This window comes from Salmo trutta, chromosome 27 (genome assembly GCF_901001165.1).
Source record: "Salmo trutta chromosome 27, fSalTru1.1, whole genome shotgun sequence".
Classification (NCBI taxonomy): Eukaryota; Metazoa; Chordata; class Actinopteri; order Salmoniformes; family Salmonidae; genus Salmo; species Salmo trutta.
This window is the reverse complement of record NC_042983.1, coordinates 1,583,475-1,606,889: the sequence shown is the minus strand read 5'-3', so window position 1 is coordinate 1,606,889 and position 23,415 is coordinate 1,583,475. Positions and strand designations below refer to the sequence as shown.

At 43.6% G+C, this 23,415-nt stretch overlaps 1 protein-coding gene across 49 annotated transcripts in view; it reads right to left on the bottom strand.

Moving 5' to 3' along the window:
• Nucleotides 1–23,415, bottom strand: part of LOC115164110 (calcium/calmodulin-dependent protein kinase type II subunit beta) — a 91,915-nt gene that overhangs the window by 36,278 nt on the left and 32,222 nt on the right. For 23 of the 49 annotated variants that reach the window (XM_029716238.1, XM_029716250.1, XM_029716247.1 and 20 more), the window contains exons 3-14: nucleotides 21,998–22,057; nucleotides 21,712–21,753; nucleotides 21,125–21,179; nucleotides 20,706–20,771; nucleotides 13,103–13,175; nucleotides 4,120–4,222; nucleotides 3,867–3,950; nucleotides 3,470–3,564; nucleotides 2,329–2,451; nucleotides 2,027–2,110; nucleotides 1,606–1,648; nucleotides 17–109 (exon numbers count right to left, since the gene is read on the bottom strand). In XM_029716238.1, the coding sequence (XP_029572098.1) occupies nucleotides 17–109; nucleotides 1,606–1,648; nucleotides 2,027–2,110; nucleotides 2,329–2,451; nucleotides 3,470–3,564; nucleotides 3,867–3,950; nucleotides 4,120–4,222; nucleotides 13,103–13,175; nucleotides 20,706–20,771; nucleotides 21,125–21,179; nucleotides 21,712–21,753; nucleotides 21,998–22,057 (921 nt within the window). Of the gene's footprint in view, nucleotides 1–16; nucleotides 110–1,605; nucleotides 1,649–2,026; nucleotides 2,111–2,328; nucleotides 2,452–3,469; nucleotides 3,565–3,866; nucleotides 3,951–4,119; nucleotides 4,223–8,146; nucleotides 8,220–13,102; nucleotides 13,176–20,705; nucleotides 20,772–21,124; nucleotides 21,180–21,711; nucleotides 21,754–21,997; nucleotides 22,058–23,415 lie in introns of those variants that run through there. The other 26 variants (XM_029716251.1, XM_029716266.1, XM_029716256.1 and 23 more) reach the window with 8 other exon arrangements.

The following is a 23,415-nucleotide window of genomic DNA, read 5'->3' as shown; positions in this document are numbered from 1 at the left end:
AGGTGTGCCAGGCTACCTTGTTCCACCAGCCCAGTGGTGGAGCCCGCTGCCGCGGATGCAGCTGCCGCAGCGGCAGTGATACTGATTGGAGCGGTGGAGCGACAGCCGACTGTTAGTGTCCCACACACACAGTCACCACAGAGAAAGAGGGGAGGAATAGTAGAGAGAAGGGAAGAGGAGAGGAGGAGGTTGGAGGGATAGAGGGAAGAGGGCAGAGAAGTAAGGAAGAAATGGAGAGAGGGAAACAAATATGGTTCATTAGTCCAAAAGAGAGGCGGATTACTAGAGCACACAGAGAAACACAATCCAACACAATATCTTCATGACACAGAAGACATAAGTTGTCCAAGTTCTCCCAATGTAGGTTATTTTCCTCTATACTGTACACATCACTGCCACCAACACACTGAAATAAAGCATCAATGGAGTTCATTGCGAAGTGACGTTAAGGAGTAAACACATCCTAGTGATACATCTAACACCATCATCCAATACCCGAATGGAACAGTTCATAAGGGTTAGAAGGAGATGTCAAGGATACTGAAGCCTTTCTCTTTCACTTCTCTTGTCGGCCCCTCTTTCTTTCCATCCCTTCTAACACCCCCTCCCATCTCGCCTCTCATTCTCTCTTTCACATCCTACTCTACCTCTTAAGCCTTCTTCACCCTCTCCCGTATCTACAGATGTAGGATCTTAATTTGAGCCAGTTTGCTACAGCGGGAAAATAATCCTGCAGCAACAGGAAATGTGAATTATTAATGTGTACTATACTTAATGGACATTTTTGTAGTGGTTGGTGCACTTTTCGTAGGGGAAAATCAAAGTTGAAATTACAAACTTCAGAAGCCTTTTTAAACCTCAAATACACTACAAGTTTTACATTTCCTGCATTGCAGGAAAGTTCTCCAGCAACAGGGTAATCAAATTAAGATCCTACATCTGTATCTCCCCCTTTCTCTCGTCTCTCCTTTTCACTCACATCTCCCTTTCCCTCATCCATCATTCTCCTCTCCTCTTTCTACCTTATCCATCAACCCGTCTCCCCTTGCTCTCCCTCATCCATCTCTCTGTCTCTCATATCCATCTCTTTTCTGTGATTCATCCCTGGATGACCTAACTCTAATAATGGCTCCTCTTCCTGAGGAGATGAGGGTGTTGGAGTGGGGATTCGGCACACAGGTGTGTGTGTGCGTGCTTGTGTCTGTAGGTGCTTGTGTATGTGTGTGGATAAACCCAGGGGAGGACCTCAGATCATTTTACAATTTAAGGCCTGCTGTTACCGATCAGAGTGACTCATGTTCACTGAAGCACCAACCTTCCAGACAGACAGACAGACCGACCAACACGCTGCTGATTGTGTAGCATAGGAAAATGAGTTATATACTGTTGAAAATGCACATATTTGCTACATTTGCTACTGGACTCAACTTCTCATCTCCAAATAGCTGCCACATTGTGTGCATCTTGTCAGTGGCCTTTTACCCCTTGACTTTAGGGAGGGTTAGCTGATCCTGACTCTGTGGGGCAACTTCTAGCCAGAGCCCCACACCCTTGCAGGTTCCACACGAAGTAAAGAGTAGGTGTGTGTGTTGATGCACCACTTACCAGAGAAGTTCCGTGAAACCAGCATAGCCGTGAGAACGGCCCCCTGAGAGAGGAGAAGAAGAGAGGAAAGGGTAGGGAAGGAGGAAAGAGAAGAGACGGTCAACCCAAGACTGCTTTGATATGACAGAGTCATGTCAACAGGCCACACTTCAGACTATGATATTGTGCAAATCTTTTCCGTTCATTTGAGATTCAGGTATATAGCTAGTTTCACGTTTTAATGACAGTGAAATGCCTTTCGTACATGCTCTAAACCCAACAATGCAGTAATCAATATCAATGTAGCTAAATAGCTACATAACAGGCTGTGGCTATAGAACAAGTGGCATGGAATCGTCTTGACTTGAGAAAACGTTTGAGGTCTGAAAACCACTCACAAATGAATTGAAACAGACACAGAATACCAACGTGATCCACTGACCTTCAGTTTCCTCCTGGCGTTGAACTTCTTCAGGCACTCCACGGTCTCCTGTCTGTGCATCATGGACGCCACTGTAGATCGTTGCTGTGTGTGTGAGAGAGAGAGAGACAGGGGGATAAAGAGAGAGACAAGACAGAAAGAGAGATAAAGAGAGAGAGAGAAAAGAAACAGAGGAAATGTAAGTCACATGAGTCAAAAGTCACAGAGACGTAGTTAAATCTTTGCGTCTTTGTGTGTAGGTATATGAGTGGGTGTTTATCTCTCCTGGATATATTGCAATACACAGTGACGTGTGTACTTACGCAGACCCATGGGTGTTTGAGGGCCTCCTGGGCGGTGATCCTCTTGGCAGGGTTGATGGTCAACATCTGGTTAATCAGGTTCTTAGCCTCTGGAGTGACCGTGTCCCACTCTGGGGAGGGGAACTACACACAGGCACACACACACAGACATACACAAACACAGACACAAACAAACACAGACACACACACTGGCTTGATCAGGTTCTAGGCTTCTGGACTCTCCGTTTGTCTATATAATACTCTATCATTGAAAAGTATTACAGTGGTAATCAATAAAATTCTAAATCGGCAATGTTTCAAATTTCCCACTGCTCTGAACAGGTCCCAGGTGAGTACACCCGCTGGCCAATCAATTACATTGAATGATCAATTATATAGCTAAGTATCAGGTAGAAGAGAAAGCCAGCAGACATACAGCCAGCGGAATACCCTTAGTAAATATACTGGGTACTCCTCTCTATATAAGACTGTGTTTATGGATGTGGTGTAAAAGTGTACTATCGCACCATCCTTACTAAGATCATGTATGTCCTATATAAATAATGTATTAACAAATAAATATATAACATTGGGATGTGACGGCAAATTGTCAGGAAGCGATCTGGGACAATGTGTCTTTTAATAATAGGTTTTGGGGTGTTAAACGTCATCATAGCTCAATGACAATCTCCATGAGATTCTTTCCAAAAATGGGACTAATGTGCTCAAGGTACTGTAGGCACTTTCTCGCTCCTCTACAATATTAATGAGGTGATTTAGTTACTTCTAAAAAAGAAGCGGGGGGAGAGATAGAAAGGAGGCGCTGCAGGGAAGAGAGTGGGCGACCGAAATAGGGAGAGGGTCAAGTATGTAAGATGAGGTGTACAAAAAGAGAGGAAAAGAAAAAGAGAGAAAGAAAGAGAGAACAGGAGAGCAAACAGAGAGCAGTGTGGCAGTAAAAGTGAGAAAGTTAAGAAGTAGAGGGGAGTGAGGAGAGGAAAGGACAAATAAAGAGAGGACACGGCGGAAGAAAAGGAGAAAAGGAATAGAGTGAGGGGGTGAGGAGAATAGAGAAAATGGAGAGAAGACAAGAGAAGATAGGAGAGGACAGCAGGTAGCAATGGAGAGGAGAGCAGGCCTAGTCCGATCTTGTATAACTCACATCGTATGCCCCTGCTTTTATCTGTTGGTACAGTTTGTGCTGGTCCTCGTCCCAGAAGGGAGGGTAGCCCACCAGCAGGATATACAGAATCACCCCTGAGAAAGAGAGACAGAGCGAGCGTGAGAGACAGAGAACGCAAGAGAGAGAGAGAGTGAGATTGAAAACGGGAGAGAGAGTGAAACACACAGATGGAGAAAAACACAGAATCAGCATTTTTTATGAATATTTACTTTGCTTTTGTGTCCAAGCATTTGTGTCTGGGTGTGAAGGTATACATGTGTGTATAATTTCTGTGTGTGCGTGTTTCTGTGTGCCAAAAAGAGTGTGTGTGTGTGTGTGTGTGTGTGTGTGTGTGTGTGTGTGTGTGTGTGTGTGTGTAAATGTGTGAGATGCTCACCGCAGGCCCAGATGTCCACAGGTTTGCCATATGCCTCCTTTCTCAGAACCTCAGGGGACAGGTATCCCGGTGTGCCAGCAAATCCTGCAGCACGACAATACACACACACACACATGCACGCACGCACGCACTCACGCACACACAAACAACTCCTCACTCCAAGCTTAGCATGTTACCCCTAGTGGGATGAATAAAGGTTGGAAACATGTTGGTGTAGTACAGTCAGAACCACAGATCTGGGGTCAGAACGTACCAAACCAGGCTTGCTGATCCCCCTGTACCTCGATGGCCAGGCCAAAGTCAGCCAGCTTGACGGCAGCATTCTTGCATTTGCTGGCCAGGAGCAGGTTCTCTGGCTAGGGGGTGGAGGGGGAGGAGAGGGGCGCTAAGGTTACTCCTGCTTTGAACTATAAGAGAAAGGAGGAGGGGGAGAGATGGAAGACAGACAGACATCCAAACACTCATGTGGTGTTTGTAACAGTAGATGGCCACGCAGTTTATTTACACACATACACAAACAGTAACAGAAAAAACACATAGATGTACCACATGAAAACACACACACTGGAACACCTATAGTTTGCTGTGGTTTAGGGTATATTGGTTTGGGCTGTGGTGTGGGGAGCTGGTGGTGCCCCGCCCCTCCTCTCTCCGCTCTCTCTCTCTCTGTGTCCCAGATAGAGCAGCCTCATTACTCTCTGTCAGAGGGGGACTCTAATAATGGGCTGCTATCCCCACTGGCCCCTTTTCTCTCTCTCTCTCTCTCTCTGCAAGGCTACTGTGCTGTAGACCTACTGTAGCCCAACATCACTCTACACAATAGAAATGTGTCACCCTATTCCCTTCCCTTAGTTCCCATCGCTCGGATGTTTGCAGATCTGAAGGGACTGGATAGGTATAAAGGATGACTTCTGGCATATTTACTTCACCTAGATAGTTTGTATGATAGAGAGTGAGGCACTATCTCAGACACACATTCTCTGTTACTTCCCTCGCAAACCCACACACGCCTGTAGAGAGTGTGTGAGGTATAAACACTGTGTTAACAGTGTCAGTGCTGACCCTGCATTGCAGTAGCTCATGTCATTGCAGCCTGTCTTCCTCTTCATGTCTCATTATTACACCCTCCCTCTCTACCCCTCTTCTCCCGCTCTCCCTCATCTCCCCTTCATCCCTCCTCTCTCTACCTCTCTTCCTAACTTGTTTGGAGCCATAATAATACTGACTTGAACATTTAATTTTTTATTTTACCTTTATTTAACTAGGCAAGTCATTTAAGAACAAATTCTTATTTTCAATGACGGCCTAGGAACAGTGGGTTAACTGCCTTGTTCAGGGGCAGAACGACAGATTTTTACCTTGTCAGCTAAGGGATTTGATCTAGCAACCTTTCGGTTACTAGTCCAAAACTCTAACCACTAGGCTACCCGCTGCCCCAAATGAGGCAATGACAACAAAACTTGGGCTCTGCGCTGCTCGGAAGCAGAGGAGAGAGTGAGAGAGAACAGAAGGAGAGGAAAAGAAAGACCTCAAAAGAGAGAGGAGGAAGAGTGAAAAAGAGAGTGAAAGAGAGAGACAGGGAAAGAGATAGAAGAGAGCGAGTGAGTGAAGGGAGAGAGAGAAAAACAGCAAAAGAGAGAGCGAAGGAGAGGGAAGAGAGAGAAAGAGAGTGAGGGCAAGGGAGAACGAACGAGAGAGGGACTGTAATCCTGAGGCGGTTACCTTGGTGTCATCTCCCCCTCAACCACATCATATGATTCAGGGTTTACTCATTTGCATGGAGGAAGTTCAAACTTGCCAACACTGCAAGCACTAGGATAATCCCTGCTATGATTGTGGGTGGAATTTAGATTAACCGCAAGCTTCCAATAAATAGATTTCAATATCCGAACACACAATGTCCAGGCCACGCGCACAAACACACAGAAATTCACCACGCGCAGACAGACAGACACAGGGACAGACAAACATCTTTCTCTGCACATCGCATAATAGCAGCCCTCTGCAGCAACACACAAATCTAGGTCCTTCCCTCCCTCCCTCCACACACACACACACACACACACACACACACACACACACTAAATAAAGTGGGTTAGGTGAGGGAATGCGAGTGTGAGAGATTGCTGCGCTGGAGAGCAGTGAGGGCCTGTGTGTGGGTGTTTGGGATGGAACGATTCCCAGCTCTCTCTTTCTCTTTCTCCCTCTCTCTTTCTCCATCTTTCCTTTCCACGCAGAGCAGAGTGGGATCTGTTGCAACATTCCAGACATGACTCTATCTGCTCAGATTCCTTCTGAGGGAGTGGAGGAGAGGAGAGAGAGACGAGATGCAGACAGGCCTCCATTGAAATGGCACTCCAATTGTGAAACCAGAGACTGGGTTAAGTAATTTAGCCCAATTTCTCTGTTTTGGGACTTTAGAAGAAACATATCAACAGAACAGTGTGCCTTCTTTGTAGTCGTGCTTTACTTTTCACACTAATCAATTATTCATAACTGTTTGGTGGTCCCAACTTGATTTGTTATTTGCTGATTCGCGCTTCCACCATGGGAATGTTCTTCTCGCCACTCAGACACTCTCAGAGGTTGTCCTCAGTCATATCACACTATGACCTACTGGGTGAATTGCCCCAGTACTGCGGACCGTAACCTGATAGGTGTGGCCGCTAAATAAAGAAATAGCCACAACAGTTCTGATAAACACAACACTACTTCAAGAGGAATGCTGCCACAGCCCAGGGGGCCTGGGCATGCCACTGGCATTAGCATAAAGGGCAATTCCATGGAATCCAACATTCATTTACATTGGGATGGAGTCGCAACCACAAGTCTCACAAAACTCAATTTTGGATGAGACTGACTTTATGACCAAAATTATCCTATTTACACTTTGTAGTCAATATTGACAGTAGAATAAATGTTTATGACTCATATCGATGCCACATAGGCTGTTTTCTAAATGAGAAGTTGTTTTTTAAGGATAGTTGCTCTTTAACAATTTCCATTAAACATTGTACAAAAAAATATTTCCTTGAAGAACAGTGCAGATACAAAGTTTGGTAGCAGAATTGTGTTGTTTTCTGTTTGTGCCGTAATTCTGACACCATCTGCACTGTTCAAGTAAATGTGTTTTTGGAAAAAAATACAAATATGGCGGAAATTGTTCAAAGTAGTCCTTGTGCAAAAAGTTGAGGTTTATGGTTTATGGTTTATTTAACTTTGCAATCAATGGTTTTTATTTTACATACATTTTAAAGTGAAAAATCTGAGTCTCAGCATCACTTTGTTACTGTGGAATTGCCCATAGACTATAGAATAATAGAATAATTGTTATAACACACAAGCTTGCTCACAGACCCCCAAGCATACACACAGACACACAGGATAGGACAGAACAGGAAAGGACTGCCCTGACCGCAAGCCAATCACAGTAGACTCAGTAAACGGCAACCGCTTCTGTTGCAGTAGTTTCATCTATAAATACAGTCTCACTGGAAGCTATACAACTCCATTGGAAGCACCATAGAGACAAATAAATTGGACAAAGCGATTGCTATTTAGAAATCTGTAGGCTATTGGGAAACAGAATAACATGGGGCTAATTGTAATACAGCAGCCTAGGCTGAAGAGTAGGAGAAACAAACCCTGTTCCAAGAGAGGGCTGGCATAGTACAGCATAGCATAGTATAGTTTAGCAAGGCATAGCATGGCATAGCCTAGCCTAGCATAGAAGAGCCATGAGTCAGCTAGCGTAACAAGCACGCATATTGGCATTCTCCACAGACTAGGAGAGGTGCTGTTTCAACAAGAGGACAGGAAAGAGAGGGTCTGCATTTGGCAAGGGTTAAAGGTGCTGTTTCAACAACAGGAGAGAGATAGGGGAGCGAGCAGCATTTGGCAAGACACAACCAGATAGGCCAAAGGTCACAGAACACATGGTGCAGAGAGAGACGGTGCTAAAGTAGGTGGAGAATCTGACCTGAAAACAGGAGACTGACCATGGCCAACTGACTGCTTTTGATTGCTTTTTAATATGAAAACTGATGGGTAGGCCTGACAAGCTACAGCATAACAGATGAGACAAAATACTTATCTAAAGCTACAATCCAAACAGTGATGCTGGAAAATGTCACTTACACCAACACACAAATAGAGGATAGACACACCTATACACACACTGGACACACGCTGAAGGAGCAACAGTTACACACACGCACACATACACATTGGACACACACAGGAGACAACATACAGGCAGTAAGGTGATACCTGTCACTCACCTTCAGGTCTCGGTGCACCACGCCCATTTGATGGCAGTGTAGCACCGCCTCCAGGATCTGCTGGATGCAATGACTGCATGCAAACACCAGGGGGCGCATGTTAGTCTGAACGGCATTGCTACATTCCCGTGCAAAGGCCAGGGGATGGGGGGGGGGGGGGGGGGGGGGGGGGGGGGGGGGCGCAACTTCTATCACACAGACACACCTTCTTGTGGCCTCATCCAACCCATGGCCAAGTTATCACCCAATGGTTTGGCAATAAGAGTGACCAATTATCTAAAATATTAGCTACCAATTAGGTGACCACTAATCTAAAAATAATTGTATAGATGTGAGCAATATGGTGGTGCCTTTTGTGGACTGGAGATCCCACCATATAACTGGTCTTCACCCATCCAATAAATGAAAGAACAATGGTCAACTTTTAAGTAAAAAGGAGAAGTCAACATCAAATGTATGATGACTTTATGAAAAGGTATGAGAATTTATGAACATGTATCTATGTGGGGAGGAGACGGATATATGGTAGGAGGCCAGGTACATGTGTGCATAGATAGGTAGTATTTATATTATCATGATCCAACACAGGGAGGTGTGCTGCTGCATGCACACGCATGTTGGGTTGGAGGGGCTGTGTGAGAGAGAGAGGGACTGTGTTGAGATGCAGGCGTGTGTGTGTGTGCGTGCATGTACATGTGCGTACGTGTGTGTTTTCGGGGGGAAAGGGAGGGTAAAAAAGGTTCAGTGATTGGTTGGTTGGGTTCTTTGTCTGTCAAGCAAAATACCAAATAAAAGTAAAAACGACTTAATTCTAAGAGCCAACGCTAAGTAAAACGATCTGCAGTGTGTAGTTATTTCAATCTATTGATGCAACATACTTATCTAGCAGTGACATCTGCAGAAGATGTGTGTTGAAATAGACTGCAGTAAATCATTATGTGTGTCTAAAATATATAGTACATAGAATATTTACTTTTCAGAATGCAATAAAGAACTCATATACTGTCTATGAGATATAATGACACCAAGTGAGAGAGAGAGAGAGAAAGAAGAGGAGAAGAAGAGAGCAAAAAGAGAGGAATATTAGAGCTTAAACAAGGGAGAAATAGAGTTTGAGAAAGAGAGAGAGGGAAGGAAGGAAAGAGGATATTATGGGAGTGTCTTGGTGTGAGCTAGCTAGCTGATTGACTCTGGCTTGGACTGGCCTGGCAGTAAAGTTCAGGGCTATATATTACGATCCCTAGTCTTCTCCCAATGAATAAATACTAGCCAGGTCACATCCGCAGGCAGCACCGTGTGTGTGTCAAATCCAATTTTATTGGTCACATACACGTGTTTAGCAGATGTTATTGCGAGTGTAGGGGGGAGGGGTGTGTGTGTGTCCATGCACTTAGACAAAGATATCTACCTACAGTTGAAGTCGGAAGTTTACATACACTTAAGTTGGAGTAATTAAAACTTGTTTCTCAACCACTCCACAAATTTCTTGTTAACAGACTATAGTTTTGGCAAGTCGGTTAGGACATCTACTTTGTGCATGACACAAGTAATCTTTCCAACAATTGTTTACAGACAGATTATTTCACTTATAATTCACTGTATCACAATTCCAGTGGGTCAGAAGTTTACATACACTAAGTTGACTGTGCCTTTAAACAGCTTGGAAAATTCCAGAAAATTAAAATCTTTGGCTTTAGAAGCTTCTGATACGCTAATTGACATCATTTGAGTCAATTGGAGGTGTACCTGTGGATGTATTTCAAGGCCTACCTTCAAACTCAGTGCCTCTTTGCGTGACATCATGGGAAAATCTAAATAAAATCAGCCAAGACCTCAGAAAAATAATTGTAGTCCTCGACAAGTCTGGTTCATCTTTGGGAGCAATTTACAAATGCCTGAAGGTACCACGTTCATATGTACAAACAATAGTACGCAAGTATAAACACCATGGGACCACGCAGCCGTCATACCGTGTTCTGTCTCCTAGAGATGAACGTACTTTTGTGCGAAAAGTGCAAATCAATCCCAGAACAACAGCAAAGGACCTTGTGAAGATGCTGGAGGAAACAGGAACAAAAGTATCTATATCCACAGTAAAACGAGTCCTATATCGACATAACCTGAAAGGCCGCTCAGCAAGGAAGAAGCCACTGCTCCAAAACATCCATAAAAAAGCCAGACTACGGTTTACAACTGCACATGGGGACAAAGATTGTACTTTTTGGAGAAATGTCCTCTGGTCTGATGAAACAAAAATAGAACAGTTTGGCCATAATGACCATCATTATGTTTGGAGGAAAAAGGGGATGCTTGCAAGCCGAAGAACACCATCCCAACCGTGAAGCATGGGCGTGACATTATGTTGTGGGGGTGCTTTGCTGCAGGAGGGTCTGGTGCACTTCACAAAATAGATGGCATCATGAGGTAGGAAAATTATGTGGATATATTGAAGCAACATCTCAAGACATCAGTCAGGAAGTTAAAGCTTGGTCACAAATGAGTCTTCCAAATGGACAATGACCCCAAGCATACCTCCAAAGTTGTGGCAAAATGGCTTAAGGACAACAAAGTCAAGGTATTGGAGTGGCCATCACAAAGCCCTGACCTCAATCCTATCGAACATTTGTGGGCAGAACTGAAAAAGCTGGTGCGAGCAAGGAGGCCTACAAAACTGACTCCGTTACACCAGCTCTGTCAGGAGGACTGGGCCAAAATTAATCCAACTTATTGTGGGAAGCTTGTGGAAGGCTACCTGAAATGTTTGACCCAAGTTAAACAATTTAAAGGCAATGCTACCAAATACTAATTGAGTGTATGTAAACTTCTGACCCACTGGGAATGTGATGACAGAAATTAAATCTGAAATAAATAATTCTCTCAACTATTATTCTGACATTTCACATTCTTAAAATAAAGTGGTGATCCTAACTGACCTAAGAAAGGGAATTTTTACTAGGATTAAATGTCAGGAATTGTGAAAAACTGAGTTTAAATGTATTTGGCTAAGGTGTATGTAAATTCCGACTTCAACTGTACATCTCTGTCTCACTCCAAGACAATATATATGACGTTATATATGACACTGTAGAGTACAGTATATAACATATGAATATAGTAAACAACATCCTCCACATACAACACCCGTTCTGCCAGTCACATTCTGTTAAAGGTCCCCAAAGCACACACATTCCTGGGTCGCTCCTCTTTTCAGTTCGCTGCAGCTAGCGACTGGAACGAGCTGCAACAAACACTCAAACTGGACAATTTTATCTCAATCTCTTCATTCAAAGACTCAATCATGGACACTCTTACTGACAGTTGTGACCGCTTTGCGTGATGTATTGTTGTCTCTACCTTCCTGCCCTTTGTGCTGTTGTCTGTGCCCAATAATTTTTGTACCATGTTTTGTGCTGCTACCATGTTGTGTTGCTACCATGTTGTTGTCATGTTGTGTTTCTACCATGCTGTGTTGTTGTTTGTTGCTGCCTTGCTACAGTGAGGGAAAAAAGTATTTCAGCCACAGTTTCTACTGGCTGAAATATTGCATTGCAAGAAAGCAAAAGTAGCCTAGCCTGACACTCTTATTCATACAAACAAACCGATAGCTGAATATAATAAGATGCCATTCGTGAGAAGAGCAAAAATCTATTTATTTTATATTTGCATTGGAAAATAATTCTAAATAGTAATCTATTTCCTATTATTTATTTCATTTCCATGATCATGGAATAAATTCCTCACCTTTTCTGACTGATATGGTTTCATACTTGTGAAATAGCCTACCAGGCCTACAACAAGTTAGGTTTCCATTCGTCCCTTCTCTCATTTAATTGGACCCACTTTACAGAAGTAAATAGGTGAGCTATTTCAAGTATTTTGCTCTATGCGATCCGATCCCGAAGCGCAGTTTAACAGTAGAACCTTTTCCATTGACGTTTGTAGGCTCTCTCTGAATGTTGTAACGTCAAATTTCTCGAGTAGACGATGTTTCATTTGTAAACATAATACATATATCATAACCATTGCAGAATAACTTATTACAACAGATTTCCATGCGCATCTTTCATTTAATTGGGCCTATTGATAAGCTATAATAATTTCAAGTTAATGCTCCATGTATTAGAAAAGGAGCACAGTTTATAACACAGTAGAATTTAACAGGTGAACAGACAGTTGATAATTTGCATTGAAGTGTGTAGACTACTGTAGTAAAAAATTCAGAGTAGACAATGTTTCAGATTTCCCGGGCAGTGCAGCATATTTAGGTTAGATTAAAAGTAAACACAAAACATTATTGAATTCAAACAATCTGTTTACAGGTCCACAATAATTTGCAATAGTTTTTTTTGTCTTTTGGAAACATTCTGATACAACAAATGTCTCTCTCTGCAAAAGAAAACATTCTGCCAACAAGACATTCGATCAAGTTCGCCATTGCTATTTAGATACCGTCGTGGCCTAATTCCAATACTTCCAAAGTATACAGCAAATAAAAGCATTATTGTCACCATAAAAGGTGAATGATGGCTGTTTTTCAGGCGGTGCCATTTGGGACGCATCCTTGGGAGTGAGAAACGGTCGCTGAAACCTGAGAAGCTGGGCATGTGCACTGGTGGGGGTGGCGGGTTGAGGGGGTTGAGGAGGTTGGAGGGGGGAGAGGGATGAGGGGTCAAAGGTTTAGGGAGGAGGATGGAGGGGGAAGTCAGACAGTCAGTGCAACAAGAGCAACATAGAAAGGCAAATGCAGGAACCTCAGAATAAAATAAACAAGCACATCGAGACCCAACACAGCAACAGACAGACTGACAGACTGAACGACTGACAGAAAAACACACGAACAGACAGGGAGACTGAGACGGAGGGGACGAGGGTGCAGGCAGAGGTGCAAGGGGTGGAGATGTCGGGCAGAGGAAGGAGGGAGGAAGAGGAGTGCAGCTGGTCTCTACACATACTGACCTTCAGGTCCCTGTGCACTATGTCATGTTGGTGAATGTGATGAACACTGTCTAGAATCTGAGTGATACAGTGACTGTGAAGACAAAACAGAGAGGAGGAGAGGGAGAGATGGAGGAGAGGGAGAGATGGAGGGAGGCAAGGTGGAAGAAGAGAGGATGGGAGGGTGGAGGAGAAATGTGGACAGGTGAAAAATATTGGCAGGTGAACATGATTTTGAAAAGCAAGTAAAACAGTGAGATGGACGGAATATTGAAGAGTGAAAAAAGAATGCACATTTGATGGATAGAACAGAGAAATGGAGAAGGAGAGATGGCAGATATGTTGGAGCCAGAAGGGTAGAGAAAGAGTAGGGAGGGGAGGTGGAGATGGAGAAAGAGAGCGATAGGAAGAGGAGAGGGGAGATGGAGAGAGATGGGAGGAGGAGAAGAAGTGGATGAATGCAGTGAGGGGTGAGGAGACAAAACCGTTTTCAACATGATGAGACACAAGACTATCAACAACAGCACAGCCAGATGTGCTCACAACGTAGAGAAAGAGAAGAGAGGGAGGAGAGAGAACGGGAGGAGAGCGGCGAGAAAAGGAGGGATGGAGCTTGAGAAAAGAGGGAATAAGAGATGATAGCGGGCAAGAGAGGAGGGAGAGATAGGGAGAGTAAGAGACTGACATGAGAAAAGTGAACAAGGCAGAGAACAGAAAATGAGAAAGAGAGAGAGAGGAGAGCAGTGGATTGATGTGTAACTGTTATTTTAACCAACGAGTGGATGGAAAAAATTGCATTGTGTGTGCAGTGAAGGGGTTAATGTGCCTTACCACTTGTGTGTGTGTGTGTGTGTGTGTGTGTGTGTGTGTGTGTGTGTGTGTGTGTGTGGTGAAGGAGTTAAATGTGCAGGATATAATGTGACTAATAGCAGAACAGGAAGACAGCCTGTAGGATGGATACTGAGTGGGAGGACACACACACACACACACACACGAAAATGCAGACACACACAGACGCATAAGTGGACATGGCAAGCACTTAAGTACTTAAGTTAAAATAAAGTACTACTTAAGTCGTTTTTGGAGGTATCTGTAACAATATACCACGACTAAGGGCTGTTTAGGCACGACGCAACGTGGATTGCCTGGATACAGCTCTTAGCCGTGGTATATTGGCCATATATCACAAACCCCCAAGGTGCCTTATTGCTATGATAAACTGGTTACCAACGTAATTAGAGCAGTAAAAATAAACGTTTCATCATACCCGTGGTATACGGTCTGATATACCATGGCTATCAGCCAAATCAGCATTGAGGGCTCGAACCACCCAGTTTATAAAGTACTTTATACCAGGGGATTTCAAAATGTTCTTGCACAGGAACAAACAGGCAACCCAGGAACCCCCATCATATTAGTGACCCCCCCCCCTCAAAAAATCACATCTTGTCTGATCATCATCAGGTGAATGATACTGGCAAGTAGAAGTAACTAGTTGAGAGTCATTATTTTGACCTCCCAATTCATGTGAAGAGGAAGTGTAAACTCTAACTTGGTCTATTAGCTAGAAAGGTATCTTGGCAGCGTAAAGAACATGTTCCTGTTGTAAAGCAGATTCTCCCTGACGGTCTGGCTTTTATTTGATTGTTGATTCTCAAAGATGGTATAAAAATAAAATATATACAATACCAGTCAAAAGTTTGGACACACCGACTCATTCAAGAGTTCTTCTTTATTTTTACTATTTTCTACATTGTAGAATGCCAAGAGTGTGCAAAGCTGTCATCAAGGCAAACGATGGCTACTTTGAAGAATCTCAAATATATTTTGATTTGTATAACACTTTTTTGGTTACTACATGACTCCATATGTGACCCGTTTCAGGAAACTAGGCGTATGTCACGGGTCACTACTTCACAGGAGAGACATTTGAAAGTAAACTTTTTTTTTCGCAGAAATGCCTTCTCGAACATGTGAACTTTCATGTGCCTTCAATAACAAACTTGTATGCCATCTGTAAATACGAATAACATTTTTAAATTACAAGCATAGTTGGTTTAGCCACAGAAAAAGCCATGATTGGCTGAGATAATGAGTGGGCTGGAAATGCTGAGAGATAAGTTGGGATTGGTCTGCCATATAGCATGCTTCTGTCTATTTGAGCTGGTCAGTATGTCTAGGTAATCCTGTCTAACGCGGCTTTTATTTTTTATCGTGTAGTAAAACTGCAAGTGTTTCTCTCCACTTTCTGGAGGACCAAGTTTTGAAATCAGTGGAATTTGAGTATGATAGCTAAGGAGATGGAGAAAACACCGGTCTCTGGATTACATCTTCAAACTAAGGGCAACCATGGCATCCAACAGGAGACGCGTCCATCCATGAATGATGTATAAGGGTAAGATAGTCTAGCTAGCTACATTTTCAGATATTACACGTTTCTAATATTGACAGAATGTGGTTTCATTTAAGTTAAAGTATGCTGTTAGCTGGCTAGCTAATGTTAGCTGGCTGGCTCACTAGCTAACATTACGTGTATGGTTTTATTATTCATATCGCAGAGCCATTTGCTTGGCTAGCTATAGCCTAATGTTAGCTAGCGAACATTGAACCTGGTTGGTTAGCTACCTGCAGATTCATGCAGGGTAGTAATGTCATGAGTAGGGATTATGGTTTACTGTTTACCTTGCTAGCTAGTCACATGTCTTAACAAAATACAACACTATGCAAGTAACCATTTCGGGTGCGTTCGTAAATTCAGTCTGGCCATCTACTCCAATTTCAGAGCACTCTGGTCTGAGTGTGCCAAAACACAGAATAACTGATGAATTTATGAACGCTCAACACCCGTTGAATATGCCGGTGTCAGTAAACATTGGCAAAAAATCTGAATTAAATTGTTGCCAGCAGCACAGTTACAGTCACCAACGCTCTGGATAACATGAAAACAGCCTAACCAGCTCTGCTAGGATGAGTAAAATGGTCAGAGTGTGGTGTTCTCTCATTATGTGTCTGGAAGTAGCTAGCAAGCTAGCCAATGTTAGCCAGTTAGCTTGGGTGCTTGACTGCCATTGTGAGGTCAGAACGTTCGAATCAACCCTACTCATCGGCCAGAGCGTCCAGTGTGCACTCAACGCAAAACACTCTGAATTTTTCGAACAGACAGTCTGACAGCACAGTTGCAGTCACCAACGCTATGGATAACATAACAGCCTAACCAGCTCTGCTAGGGAGAGTAATGTTCCGTGAGCTGTTCTCTCATTTGTGTCTGGAAGTAGTTGGCAAGTTAGCTTGGGTGCTTGACTGCTGTTGTTAGTACATAACGCTCAGATCAACCCTTAAAGAGATAGGTGGTGCTAAAACTTAAGACGGTGTGAACGATGCTGAATGGATGTCGACAAATGGCTCTCGAGTAGTAGTACCAAAACATTCAAAGGCCATTTTCTCAAAAGTGAGTTTACAAGATTATCAACTTTCAAAGCATAATTATTTTCCCATTGTTCCTCAACTGTAGTGTATGATATACCATTTTGTAGCTCTGAGTCTAGCTTTATCCAATGTAAAAAACACAATTTCAAAACACATAAGATCGATTTCAGCCGGTTCGGTCAGGTGTTATTTCATAGTTTTGAGGTCTTCACTATTATTCTACAATGTAGAAAATAGTAAAAATAAAGAGAAACCCTTGAATGAGTAGGTGTGTCCAAACTTTTGAACTGGTACTGTATATACACTGCTCAAAAAATAAAGGGAACACTAAAATAACACATACTAGATCCGAATGAATGAAATAATCCTATTAAATATTATTTTCTTTACATAGTTGAATGTGCTGACAACAAAATCACACAAAAAGAATCAATGGAAATCCAATTTATCAACCCATGGAGGTCTGGATTTGGAGTCACACTCAAAATTAAAGTGGAAAACCACACTACAGGCTGATCCAACTTTGATGTAATGTCCTTAAAACAACTCAAAATGAGGCTCAGTAGTGTGTGTGGCCTCCACGTGCCTGTATGACCTCCCTACAACGCCTGGGCATGCTCCTGATGAGGTGGCGGATGGTCTCCTGAGGGATCTCCTCCCAGACCTGGACTAAAGCATCCGCCAACTCCTGGACAGTCTGTGGTGCAACGTGGCGTTGGTGGATGGAGCGAGACATGATGTCCCAGATGTGCTCAATTGGATTCAGGTCTGGGGAATGGGCGGGCCAGTCCATAGCATCAATGCCTTCCTCTTGCAGGAACTGCTGACACACTCCAGCCACATGAGGTCTAGCATTGTCTTGCATTAGGAGGAACCCAGGGCCAACCGCACCAGCATATGGTCTCACAAGGGGTCTGAGGATCTCATCTCGGTACCTAATGGCAGTCAGACTACCTCTGGCGAGCACGTGGAGGGCTGTGCGGCCCCCCCAAAGAAATGCCACCCCACACCATGACTGACCCACTGCCAAACCGGTCATGCTGGAGGATGTTGCAGGCAGCAGAACGTTCTCCACGGCGTCTCCAGACTCTGTCACGTCTGTCACATGTGCTCAGTGTGAACCTGCTTTCATCTGTGAAGAGCACAGGGCGCCAGTGGCGAATTTGCCAATCTTGGTGTTCTCTGGCAAATGCCAAACGTCCTGCATGGTGTTGGGCTGTAAGCACAACTCCCACCTGTGGACGTCGGGCCCTCATACCACCCTCATGGAGTCTGTTTACGACCGTTTGAGCAGACACATGCACATTTGTGGCCTGCTGGAGATCATTTTGCAGGGCTCTGGCAGTGCTCCTCCTGCTCCTCTTGCACAAAGGCGGAGGTAGCGGTCCTGCTGCTGGGTTGTTGCCCTCCTACGGCCTCCTCCACGTCTCCTGATGTACTGGCCTGTCTCTTGGTAGCGCCTCCATGCTCTGGACACTACGCTGACAGACACAGCAAACCTTCTTGCCACAGCTCGCATTGACGTGCCATCCTGGATGTGCTGCACTACCTGAGCCACTTGTGTGGGTTGTAGACTCCGTCTCATGCTACCACTAGAGTGAAAGCACCGCCAGCATTCAAAAGTGACCAAAACATCAGCCAGGAAGCATAGGAACTGAGAAGTGGTGTTGTCTATTCCATTTTGTCTATTTGTCTATTCCATTTGCACAACAGCACAACAGCATGTGAAATGTATTGTCAATCAGTGTTGCTTCCTAAGTGGACAGTTTGATTTCACAGAAGTGTGATTGACTTGGAGTTACATTGTGTTGTTTAAGTGTTCCCTTTATTTTTTTGAGCAGTGTATATAGTTCAATATCCTTTCTGCATGCTTTCTATCTGGTTTTGGTGGTTTACATTGACAAACTGTTTTTCCATCTCGAAAATTAGCACTTAGACGGCTGGCCTAAGAATTCTCTACACAGAAAAAACTATGTAATTGGCTCCAATGACTGTAATTTCCTCCATATTAAAGGGATAGTTTGAGATTTTGGAAATGAAGCCATGTATGTACTTCCCCAGAGTTGGATGAACAAGGAACAGCTAGGAGACTAACTGTTCCTGTACACTTCCAGTCATTGCTAGTTAGCATTTGCTCGTGAAACTACCTCTAACTTCCTTCATACTGGACGCAGTGACATACAAATGGTATTCTGTTGCAGCTAGGGAGGTTTATAAAATAAAACATATATTCGCATAAAAAAATACCCCCCCCCCAAAAAAACCTAGACCCCCTACAGTACCTCCGCAGACTTTGCAACCCTAGAGTGGAATAATGCTCTGTTATGGATCAGCTCAGTGAGTTTATTGGAGACAGTCTGTGGTTATTAGATAGGCCGTAAGGGGACATTTAAGTGCTTTTTAATCAGTGAGTAGAGGGAAATTTTCTGATTACATTCCGTGGCGCGCGCGCACACTCTCCCTCTCTCTCTCTCGGAGGACAGAGAAACCACAGTCACACTCTTCACACTGCCCATATATTCATTTAGCTAACAACGTCGAAAACATTTTGCTTGTGTCTAATGCCAGAAAACAATTAATATCCTGTTTTGTGTTTTGCCATGGCAACTCCAGTACATGACAGAAAAAATATATCTACAATTTTAAGCTATACATTTTTTTTGTGTGTGACTAATTATGTCAGCTAATTAAAAGGCCCAGTTATTGCTGGTCTCCTAGGAAACAGGGGGCAAGGCTGACCTGGATGACTGACACACACACCTACTCTCATCTTCTCCATATTCACACATTGACATTCAGTGCATAGACAGATGCACACTTGTCTTCACACATACTTTGTTTCACACACACCCCAACTTTCACACACAGGTCCAAACACACACACACACACTCTCCCTTACCAGTTCACACACTAACCAATGTGTGTGATGTGCCTCCTCCAAACAGCCATTGTGTGTGGGTTGTAATATCAGGAGTGAAAGACTGTCTGAATACACTCACTGGAGAGATAAGGCAATGACCTTGCCCCACCCTGCCCTGTGGTGTGTGTGTATATGTGTGTTACAGTACTGCTAGGGTAGCTGTAGAGGTAGCCACACTGCGTCAGTGAAAGGAAGAGAGAGATGACAGAAAATGAGAGAATGTGGGAAAAGGGGAGAGAAAATGAGTGAGAGAAAGTGAAAGAGAATGACAAAGACAACGAAAGAGGGAGAAATAAAGAGAGAGAGAGAGAAAGATAGAGAGGAGGATACAGGAAGCACAGAGAGAGAGACTGCAGAAGGACAGGGTGTGTATAGCTTCACTGTTCTAATATCAGTCTCCAGATCAGTGCTTATAGCTCATATCTGACTGGACTAGACAGTATGGCTACTGAGACACAGATGGGGTCAATCTCAATACTCTCCACTGGCTTCCTTCCCTTGGTCCGATGTCCTTATTATTGCTTATCTCAAAGAGCTAGATATCTGACAGCGATGATATTCCACTTCTCTTTCCCAGAGCCTTTGATAATAGTGCTTCTCTTGCACCTTATCAAACCAAGTCAGACCTGAGAATAGGAAGCTGCTTCAAGGTACTGACAAAGACAGTACAGTTTGAAGATAGGCAGAAAAACTGCCTCTCAAATCCCTGATCACACTTGTAGGCGATGTCATGGCGGCGTTAGCTCTAGCTAAACTCATGTGCAGAAACATGTCACCGGGTCTAACGGTCGTGTTGCCCCAAAATGCACATGTGCAAGCCGTTAAATCAAAAACACTCCTTTGATATAAAGTTGCTGAAAATGAAAACTTGTAAAAAAAAAAAAGAGAAAATTAACAACTATGTACGGATTTTTTACTTCTCCCATTGACTTGCCAACCCCAAACCCTGGTCTAGTCTGCCGAGTCTACTTCGCAAGTGGCCCTGAAAGTCTCGCAATGTTGCGCCTCTGGTTTTCGAAACACTGGGGTATTGAGATTCAGGGTGTGGATAAGAAACAAGGTAGAAGAGGAGGGAAGAAGCAAAAGGAGAGTGGGATAGTGAAAGGAGAACAAGAAAGTGAGATGGAGTGAGAAAGCGATAGAGAAAGAAAGAGAGAGGGAAAGAGGGAGAGAAAGAGAGAAAAGAGAGAGAAACTGAGAAAAAGAGAGAGCGAGAGCAGAAGAACGAAAGAAAGAGAGAGAGGGAGAGAGACATGTACTGTATGTGCCAGTCTTACCTGGCATCAGCCTCACTGTAGTACTCTCTGGCTACGATGTCCTCGAACAGCTCCCCTCCAGTCACCCTGCCAACAAATCAGAGACAAGCTCATTAACCAATCAGAGAGCAGCTCATCAGCATTCCTCTCAGTCAGGTCTGAAGCCCCTCTCGCGCCGGCTTGCTACACCAGGACTCCCGTTACCCTTGGCAACCGTACTCTCTCTCATCCGCTCATCCCCAGTGCAAGCCGTTACCATGGAAACTAGAACTAGTACGGTTAACCGGCGGAATCTCATGGGAGAGAGCGAGGGAGGGAGGGTATAAGAGAGGAGAGTAGTGTAAAAGAGTAGGGGGGTTTTAGTGAGTGGATAGACAAATGACAGAGGTGTAAAGAGGTAAAACATTTGTAAAAAAGGAGAGGAGAGAGAGAGAACTTACAAGTCAAACAGGAGATAGTGGAAGCCTTCCTCTGATATACTGTCATGAAGACGAACTGAAAGAGAGAGAGAGAGAAAGAGAGGGAGAACTAAGCCATGGAGGGGTCAAATGAAATCTGTATACATTCACATTTAGTCATTTAGCAGACACTCTTATCCAGAGCATCAATCAGCAATCGGTGCATTCAACCAAAATAGCTAAAACAACCACATATCAAGATCATTGCAAGTAAAACCTTTTTCCAAATAGCCTTCTGATTTCAAACACATCATGGCATTTGGATTAAAGTGTACAGTATAAGGCTCAACGAAACAGTGGAAGAGCGCTTCTTTGATACAAAAGTAGCTGTCCGAGAGTTGTACGTTCTTGTGAAAACGGGGGATAAAGAATGACTTGGAACAAGCAACAAGAAGAAGTGCGAACAATCAGGTAGTGCGAACACTGCAAAAGCATTAGGGGGCAAAAACTCCCCAAAATGTAAACTCAAGGCACTCTCACGCACGCCACGCGTAGAAACGTTAAAAAGCCTTTTATTCATACTTGGCCAGTAATAATGCATGGCAACGGAAGGATAAATCAAAACGCACCGAGGCCAGACCCAGGAACCTGAGCCTTCCGTCGCCATGGTACTGAATGTGGAATAGTCAAACAAGACGTAGATATCAAAACTTTGTGCCGGCTTAGAGATTCATATAGATGATAGATTCATTGAATCAGCAAACTTTATATTACAGAATATATGTATACATGTATGTATATAGATAGATATAGATATATTGAAGATTGATAATAGCAGATTGAAGCAGCATATTGCAGCATACTGTAGGTAGGTGACATTGCTTTGGTTCGTTGGTTATTTACAGAAAGACTCACCGATGTTGGAGTGCTTGAGCAGGCGACAAATACGGGCCTCTCTCTCTAGCTTCTGGTGATCTGAGGAGGAAATAACAAACACTTACCCACATAGACCTGAATACTGTAACAGATGCAATATAAAGTTATATACATTGACTACACTTTATTTTGGCGTAATACACAAATGCACATAAGTGTAACAGAACAAATGGATGCAACTTGTATGTCAGCATCTCTTTAGTACAGCGCCACTGGTTGCTTGGACTAGGGAGGGACACAGACATAAAAATATTTCTAACAGAGTGGAGTTGACAAAATATAGACTGCCTAGTGACTGACTAACTGCCATGAAATGCAAGTTGGAGATTATCATAAAAGTTACATAAGCCTGTACTAGGGTTTGGCGGTAAACAGATGTTCAAATCGTCATACCGTTTCTGTACCATACCGGGGTATACAGTATTACCGGAAGTGCACCCCACAAATTTTTGGGGCAACGGGGATCTTGATCCAGGAGGGGATTGAATGTCTCTAGTCTGGGTACCAGTCTTTTGAGCTAACTTTCCACTCCTTGCCACTCCATGTCATTGCAAAAGAAACGGGCTTTTCTAAAATCTCAACGTTCAATATGCAGATGGGTTTATGGCGAAGTTGCTCATTGGTTGTTGGAAATAACATTAATATTTTCCATGACAACATCATGAGCCTCGAAAATATAATTATAGCAAAGTTAAAAATAAACATTTAGCTAATAGGTAAGCAAGCGAATTTAGACGTGAGCTAGCATATTTTGACAGATTGGTTTCCTCTGGACAAACAAAAAATGGATACCAACATGTTCTGTGGAGAGAAAAAAAGTGATATAGTTCCAATTCAGTGATAATGCCCGAGAAATCGATGTTTGGAGGACATATTGGCACAGGTGTTGTTAGGCATGGAAAAATATGCCAATATACTGTATCCTCTAAACACCGGCTTCGAGAGCATTATCACTTTTATACAATGTTGCGCCTTCTTCACCACGCTGTCTGTGTGGGTGGACCATTTCAGTTTGTCCGTGATGTGTACGCCGAGGAACTTAAACTTTCCACCTTCTCCACTACTGTCCCGTTGATGTGGATAGGGGGGTGGGTGCTCCCTCTGCTGTTTCCTGAAGTCCACGATCATCTCTTTTGTTTTGTTGACGTTGAGTGTGAGGTTATTTTTCTGACACCACACTCCGAGGGACCTCACCTCCTCCCTGTAGGCCGTCTCGTCGTTGTTGGTAATCAAGCCTACCACTGTAGTGTTGTCTGCAAACTTGATGATTGAGTTGGAGGCGTGCATGACCACGCAGTCATGGGTGAACAGGGAGTACAGGAGAGGGCTGAGAACACACCCTTGTGGGGCCCCAGTGTTGAGGATCAGCAGGGTGGAGATGTTGTTTCCTACCCTCA